General features: G+C 47.9%; 1 protein-coding gene across 2 annotated transcripts in view; it reads right to left on the bottom strand.

Annotated features, from left to right (window-relative positions):
* Positions 1 to 1795: 1795 nt before the first annotated feature.
* The window catches only part of Togaram2 (TOG array regulator of axonemal microtubules 2), a 55721-nt gene continuing 50107 nt past the window's right edge, over positions 1796 to 7409 (bottom strand). For both annotated transcript variants that reach the window (XM_055622651.1, XM_055622660.1), the window contains one exon: positions 1796 to 2261. In XM_055622651.1, coding sequence (XP_055478626.1) covers positions 1924 to 2261 — 338 coding nt within the window. In that variant the 3' untranslated portion in view covers positions 1796 to 1923. The remainder of the gene's footprint in view (positions 2262 to 7409) is intronic.

Here is a 7409-nt window from a genome sequence, read left to right as displayed (position 1 = left end):
GTGTGTGTGTGTGTGTGTGTGTGTGTGTGTGTGTGTGTGTGTGTGTGTAAGGCCCTCCATATTATTCAATGAAGCAGGGGTTTTCAATCAAACCCAGAGCTTGCCAACATGACTGTTCTGCCGGCCAGCTTGCTCTGGGGATCGCTCCTTCACCTTCCGAGGCTGGAATTGCCTAGGGACCACCATGTCCACCCAGCACTCACTTTAGCTGGGTGATCTCAACACCAGCTCTCACTAGCAGAGCAAGAGCTTTAGCCACTGCCCAATCCTCCCAGCTCTGTCAACTTTCATTTCTGCCTTCAAAACTCTCTGTCAGCCTCTAAGTTCCTGGGCGCTTACAATTGCAAAGAATCTTGGAAGAGTTTCATCTCTCCTTGGATCTTGACAAGCAGAAAATACAGGTCTCCCCATGCCACCCCCAACACACACACACACACCCCCAAAAAAGCTTACTCTGACAATAAGCAAACAGCGTTAATTGAATTGAATAAAGCCTTAAAGATTAATAAATCAATCTCTTTGTTTCTGAACAACTTCCTTTGCAAGTATTTCTCCTGGCCCAGATTCAGATGGCTTCCGGGAAGTTCTGCTGGGGTCACCATCAGGTGAACAGCAGCTCAAGCTGGCTCTGGAATGACCCAAAGTCACACTTAAGCCAGCTATTAAAAGCCAAGCCCCAACCTGATTTGCAATCACCCACTCAGTATGGGAGGGGCTGGCCAACATCCACCTGGCACAGAGCTTCCCTAGCTTAGGGCCAGGCTCCCCTGGAGAGGCTCAGAACAACGTAGAACTCACACCAAACCCAGAGGCCAGATGATGGATGGGGCTGGGGGGAATTCCACCGGGCAGGCAGACCCTGCCAGAAAACCAGCTGGCAGGAGATTGAGCCTCACGACTTCGCCATCTGGACCTGCCCCTATATGGTGCTATGTCTGAGTCCTTGGCCAACGGTGAAATGTCACCCCTTCAGCCTTCACTGCGTCAGAGCTGCCTGGCTGTGTGTTCAAGGCAGTGACCTGAGCTCTTAAATCCTAGTCATATCATTGCCAATACGTTACTATTGCCAATACGTTACTAGTCCAGGAAAGCCAAAACTACCGTAAGACTGTCTAGACCCTCCTCCCACGGTCAAGACGACTCTCACGGGCTTTTCATTAGAGACTAATACTTTTCTCTGCTTTCTCACAACCTGGCCCACACTGAGCCCAACACTCCCATGATCCAGCCCATCTGCAGCAGCCTGTGCCATTTCAGAAAGTCCGTGTGACATCGGAGAACTGTTCAGCCTGAAGACTCCACCACACCTTCCCTTGCCGTCTTAAACATGAAGTGCCATCTAGTCCTTGTCAGAACAAGCCAGAAGGGCAACTTCCACCAAGGCATTTAGTGGTGCATTTTTCAGGTTTTTCCTGCTTTGTGATGAGCTGGGCAGATCCCCTGAGAAAGGACCATGGACGAACAGCCCAAGATGTTGCAGGGCTGCAGCATGATGGGCCGGAAGATGGGTGATGCAATGACTTCTAACCAAGTCAGCGGCAGACAGACCATGTTTATCTGAGGGAGCCAGCAGCGGGACCCTCCAGCTGCTCACAGATGTGGGGTGGGGGCTGCATTCCTGCAATCTGTGGCCCTCTCCTTTCCCAGCCATTTGTTACTACCTTATCTTGAATTAGGTTTGCTGTTGTCAGGTTCCATAAACCTGTCTACCAGAAATTTCTCTGTGGTTAAAAAAAAAAAAAAAAAAAAAAAAAAAAAAGTGTAAGATAAGAAAAACCTTAGAAAAATAAGCCATTCTTTTATTTCTACTTCAAAATATACTATATACATTGGGGACCCTATGAGGAAAAGTAGCCATGAGGTGACTACAGCATAAAAATAAAATAAGGTAAAAAATAATAATTGCCCATTTCAGACCCATCTTTAATCCGGCTGCTGGGGGCAGGTGGTTCCAGCCATCTTGCTGTCAGGGGATGTTCCTCCCGCATTGACCTTGTCATTGTCCCCCAGAGACTCGGAGTCTAAAAGTCCCTGGAGTGTCTTGAGGACTTGCTGGGGTTGATTAGCTGCAAAGTCCTGCAGGCGGGACCCCATTTGCTCCTGGAGGCTCCTGGCCAGCCTGCACACCACTGTGCGGACGCTCCCGCCACGCCCGGGAAGCACGCCATTGCCAATCATTCTGTTCAGGAAGTACCAGAGGACTGGAAGGATGTGCCGCTCCACAGCCTGAGGCTTTCGGGGGTACACTGACACCACCAGCACTGTGGCAAAGAAAAGAGAGAAGATCATTTGAGCTGCAGACTCTGTCTTCCCAATTCTGTGTGCCAAAGGGCTTGCTTCCCACCTAGGCGCTGCGCTCGAGCTTCACGACGTTCAGAAGCCCATTAAAATGTTCCAATTTCTTTCAACACCAGAAGAGAAATATTGGCTTGTATTCATAGAAGTCATAAAGCATAATTTTATTTTTTTAATGAAAGAATGGCTCACAAAGCCAATGCAAATGAGACGAGCCCATGGCAATTATAATATTATAATAGGTTCCTTTGGCCCCAGTGAGGGCGATGTGGTGGGCTGCAATCCCATCTCTACCATCTGCTGGCTGCATGGACTTGAGGAAGGTACAGCACCTCTCTGAGCTTTTGTGAAGTAAGGATCACAAGCCTGAGCCACACTCTCAAGGTCATTGGAGATCCCCTAACAAATAAATCAGGTATCTGAAGTAGCCAGGTGACAGGGAGGAGCCAATATTAGCATTGCATGAATCCACATTGCCCCCTGTGAAAGTCACACCAACACAGAGAAATGCTACATTAGCGATGTGTGAGTCGGTAGGAATGAAATTATCCTAGAGATATACCTGGAACCTTCTTTTTGACTATCCAGCTGTGGAGACTATGGTCCCTAGGAAAGTGGAATTTCCCCAGGAATCTTGTGCTGACAGAAGGAAAAGGTGGGAGACGGCTGCCAGCCAGAGGAGGAACTTGTCTCCCTGGTCCTTACCAAACCACCTTGCAGCGAAGCTGGAGACAGTGGTGTGGAGCACGAATATACCTGGCCTGAGACAATGGGGCTGTGTACACCTCTATTCCAACCTGAACCTCAGGCCAAGACCCCAAAGATGGACTGAGGAAGGCCACTTGGACTTTTTCTGTTGCTTCTCCCAGGGTGGCTATGTTAAATAAATCTCCTTTCTTTATTTTTCCCTATTCCTTGGCATTTAGTTGACTTGCTGGTGATGGGTAGCAGAGACGAGCTTGTAAGGGGCATCAGGGTCCTGACTGACTCCAGCAACTCCAGTAACAGGCAGAAAAGTTGAGACTCTCCAAAGAAGCAGTCTGGCATATAGAACAGTTAGCAAGAAATAAGACCCACAGTCCTGGGCATCTGACCTCACGATCAAGCAGCGGTCTATGAGGGTGAATGTGTGTGCAAGCCTCCGTCCCAGCGAAGGACCCCTGAACCTGGTTATCTCACAACCCAACTCTCTAAAGCGAAGACTACTCTATCACCAAAGAAGGTACTGGAGCTACAGCTAACACCAAAGCCTCCCCAGGCCTTCGTGGGGAGGTTTCCCTGGCCTGAGGCAGCCCTCTCTGCCTGGCATCCTAACCAAGTGCTGGTGGAGGTAATCAGGCCATGAGCGATGCTTTCCCGATTTATAAAGCCAAGAAACTAGAAGGTTCTGGAAGGCTATGTTGGCCTAGCTATATCTGAAAAACTACGTCAGCCCAAGACTTGGAACTTCAAGGCTCCATTTCAAGCTATAAGAATGGATGTAAGCCATTGTTCAGAGGAGGAAAGCAAGACTCGGGCCAAAGACTCTCCTTTCATAAAGGCCTCACTGGAGACAGAGGCCTCTTTGCCTGTACTCCAAAGCCTGCAACCCACACTGTTCTCCAAACTTTGAGCAGTTCCATGTCTCAGACACTTTAGTCTTTTGTCCTTTACTCATCAGCTTAACGTCTCCCAAACCCTAGGGTGTTCCTCTGATTTCTGGGACAGAGGGGAAGCAGATGACTTGCATGTCTTCCCAGGGAGACTGACACTGTCCACAGCATCTTCGTGGAATGTTCATGTTGGCTATGACTGCCTCCAGGTTCCTCCATCCACATCTGGGTCAGGGGGAAAGTCCCTACCTGCTGCAGAGTGAGACTACCATACCCTACCCTCTTCCTAGGGGTGGGGCTTCTCTCCCAGAGGCCCTTCACTAAATAACCCAGACATCTTGGTTCTGTCGCCCTTTTCTGCTCTTTCTCCCCATTTTCCCCTTCCCTCGCTGCTCCCAATAAACCTGCATTTATATAATATAGCTTTGTCTCACCATTAGCTCATTCTGCTTTATTTAAGCAATCATGGAGGTCCCTGGGAAGGCAGGTTTACAGCCTGTAAACATCCACTGGGAAGGGCTCGAATACAAGGAGCCTTGAAAAGGTTCTATGGAAAGAAGGGGACTGGCTGGAACAAACTGAGTGTGTCCTCTGGGCTTGAAGAAGGCTGTTTTGGGGAGAGCACAGTCAGCAGAGTGTGGCTGACTGTGGCCAAAAGAGTGGCTAGTAGCCCTGAGGAGGGGAGGCAAGGGAGGCAGGAGAGAAGCAGCTACATACACTTAGCAGCCGAAATGTGTCCTGACCTCCCCACCCAACAAAAGTTGGACATGAAAAATGTACACGCAGACCCTCATTACTCTCACAATAGCACAGTGTCCATTGTCAGATGGAATGGTAAACACAGACTGGGGGGTGCATATAGTCATCTCTCTTTCTTCCTTAAATAGGAATTTCTGGGGCTAAGAAAATGGTTTAGTCAGTACAGTGTTTGCTGGAAGCATGAGGGCCTGAGTTCACATTTAAAACTCCTACTTAAAAACAAGCAAACAGATGAAGACTGTTCTTTTAACCTAGGCATAGGTGTATCATACACACCTATGATATAATCCCTGGGGAGGTAAAGACGAGAGAACCTCTGGGCTGTCTGGTCAGCCAGTCTAACCAAGTTGATGAGCCCCAGGTTCAATGGGAGAGACCCTGTCTCAAAAAATACGGTGGGAGAGACTGGAAAGCTAGTTCAGTGGTTCAGAGCACTTGTTTCTCTTACAGAGGACCCGGGCGCAGTTCCTAGTACCCACATGGCAACTTACAACCACATGTAACTCCAGGTCCAGGGGACCCAATGCCTCTACTGACCCCCAGGGCTCCTGCTTACATGTGGCAGACACACACACACTCAGGAACATGCACACACAGAATAAGTAAATACGTATCTTTTTAAAAGGTAGAGAGAACTGAGAAAGATACCCTAGGTCAACCTCTGGCCTCCATATGTACACATGTGTATAGCCACCCATGCATACACACACACACACACACACACACACACACACACGCACTTACACAAATGCTAATGCCCACTACAATATGGGCATTAAAGATATTATGCTCACTGAAATAGGCCAGTCTCCAGAAGTTAAATTGTATAGGAGTCCACTTACATGAAGTACCCACAGTACTAAGGCTCACAGACGCAGGAAGCAGAATGGTGGTTGCCAGGCTGCGGGGGGCAGGGAGTTTTACAGGGTGAGAGTTTCAGTGTTACAAGATGAAGAGAGGTGGATGGCAGTGATGGTTGGACATTAGAGATGCATTCAATCCCAAAGAACCTCTTTAAATGGAGACAGTGGTAGAAATCCATGTTATGTATGTATATCTCAAAACAAAACGAAACAAAACAAAACAAAAAATTGGGGGGAAAATAAAAAAGAAAGAAAGGGAGAGAGATAAAGAAAGAGAGAGAGAGAGAAAGAAAGAGAGGGAAGGAAGGAAGGAAGGAAGGAAGGAAGGAAGGAAGGAAGGAAGGAAAGAAAAGAAAAGAAAAGAAAAGAAAAGGAAAGGAAAGGAAAGGAAAGGAAAAGAAAAGGAAAGTGGAATCCCAAGAGCCATCCCCAACTCCAACTTTAACTGCTAACCCTAACTCTAACCCAGTCCAGGAACAAGACCAATGGGGTTCACCAGTTCTTCCCCTATCAGACCCCCGCTTCTGTCCCATCATGGGCTGTCTGCACACCCTCCTGAACCCTGACACCTTGAGCAATGCCCTGACTCTCTTGGTCTCCAAAAACCAAGAACACAATCCGCCTACCTCAGCTGCCCAGCCCACACTCCCTCATCAGCTTGTGTCTCAGACACAAGGACATGGCTCAACTGGACAGTCACTCAACTGGCCAGGTCAGTCTCTCAAGTAACAGAAGGACAGAAGCCTTCTGGGATCCATTGTGAGAGAGCAGCCCCCCTTAAACTTGATCTTAACAAACAGCTGAAGTGATTACAAAAGATTTACTCCTAGTGAGCTGTGCTGTTCTAGTCCACGCCTGTGTCGGGGGCATTTCTAGCCAAAACCTATTTAACAAAAAAGCTTGGGAAAGATTTGCTTCTGAGGACTCTTGAAAAGAAATGTGGAAGGCCTGGAGAGATGGCTCAGTGGTTAAGAACACTAACTGTCCTTCTAGAGGACCTGGGTTCAATTCCCAGCACCCACACGGCAATCTATAACTCCAGCTCCAGGGAATCTGACACCCTCGCATAGATATGCATGCAGGCAAAACACAAATGCATTAATCTTTAGAGAGAGAGAGAGATGGGGAAGATTAACAGTAAGCAGATAATCTATGGCCAGACTCCTCACCCACCTCTGGGCTCCCTAAACTACTTAAGTATTTTAATTGGTTGGTTGGTTGATTGGTTAGTTGATTGGTTAGTTGGTTAGTTGGTTGGTTGGTTGGTTGGTTGGTTGGTTGGTTGGTTGGTTGGTTGGTTGGGGTGGGGTTTCGTTGGGGTGGATTGGTTGGTTGGTTGGGGTTGGTTGGTTGGTTGGTTGGTTGGTTGGTTGGTTGGTTGGTTGGATGCTTGGTTTTCACAAGCAACCAAATCATTAAGGATTTCAGTGCTACCTCCTAATTTTGCCATTTCCGCCCCATCTCTTAGCTCTGACCTTGCCTATGTGTCCTAGTTCAGTCTTTCTTATGTCCCTGCAGAGACTCCTTACCTCCCATCCAGGTGCCAGGCCTTCTCTAAAGATGTAGCATGAGGGCTGGGCGAATCAGGGAAGCACAGCACTGGGGGACAGGCTTTGAGAGTTCCTAACCTCACCTCACAGTCAGCTCACTCTCTCTGCTTCAGGTTTGCCTTTGAATGTGTCATCTCTTGGCTTCCTGCTCCAGCTGACTCCCACCATGCTCCCCCTACCACAAACTCTTATCCTTCTGGAACTGTAAGCCAGACTAAACTCTCTTCCATTCGTTGATTTTGGTCATGGTATGTTATCAAACTAACATAAAAATAACTAAATGCCACATAAGTAGATGATAGATAGATAGATAGATAGATAGATAGATAGATAGATAGATAGATAGATAG

This window comes from Psammomys obesus, unplaced genomic scaffold, assembly GCF_907164565.1.
Source record: "Psammomys obesus unplaced genomic scaffold, mPsaObe1.curated_primary_1811, whole genome shotgun sequence".
Classification (NCBI taxonomy): Eukaryota; Metazoa; Chordata; class Mammalia; order Rodentia; family Muridae; genus Psammomys; species Psammomys obesus.
This window is presented reverse-complemented; position numbering and strand designations above follow the sequence as displayed.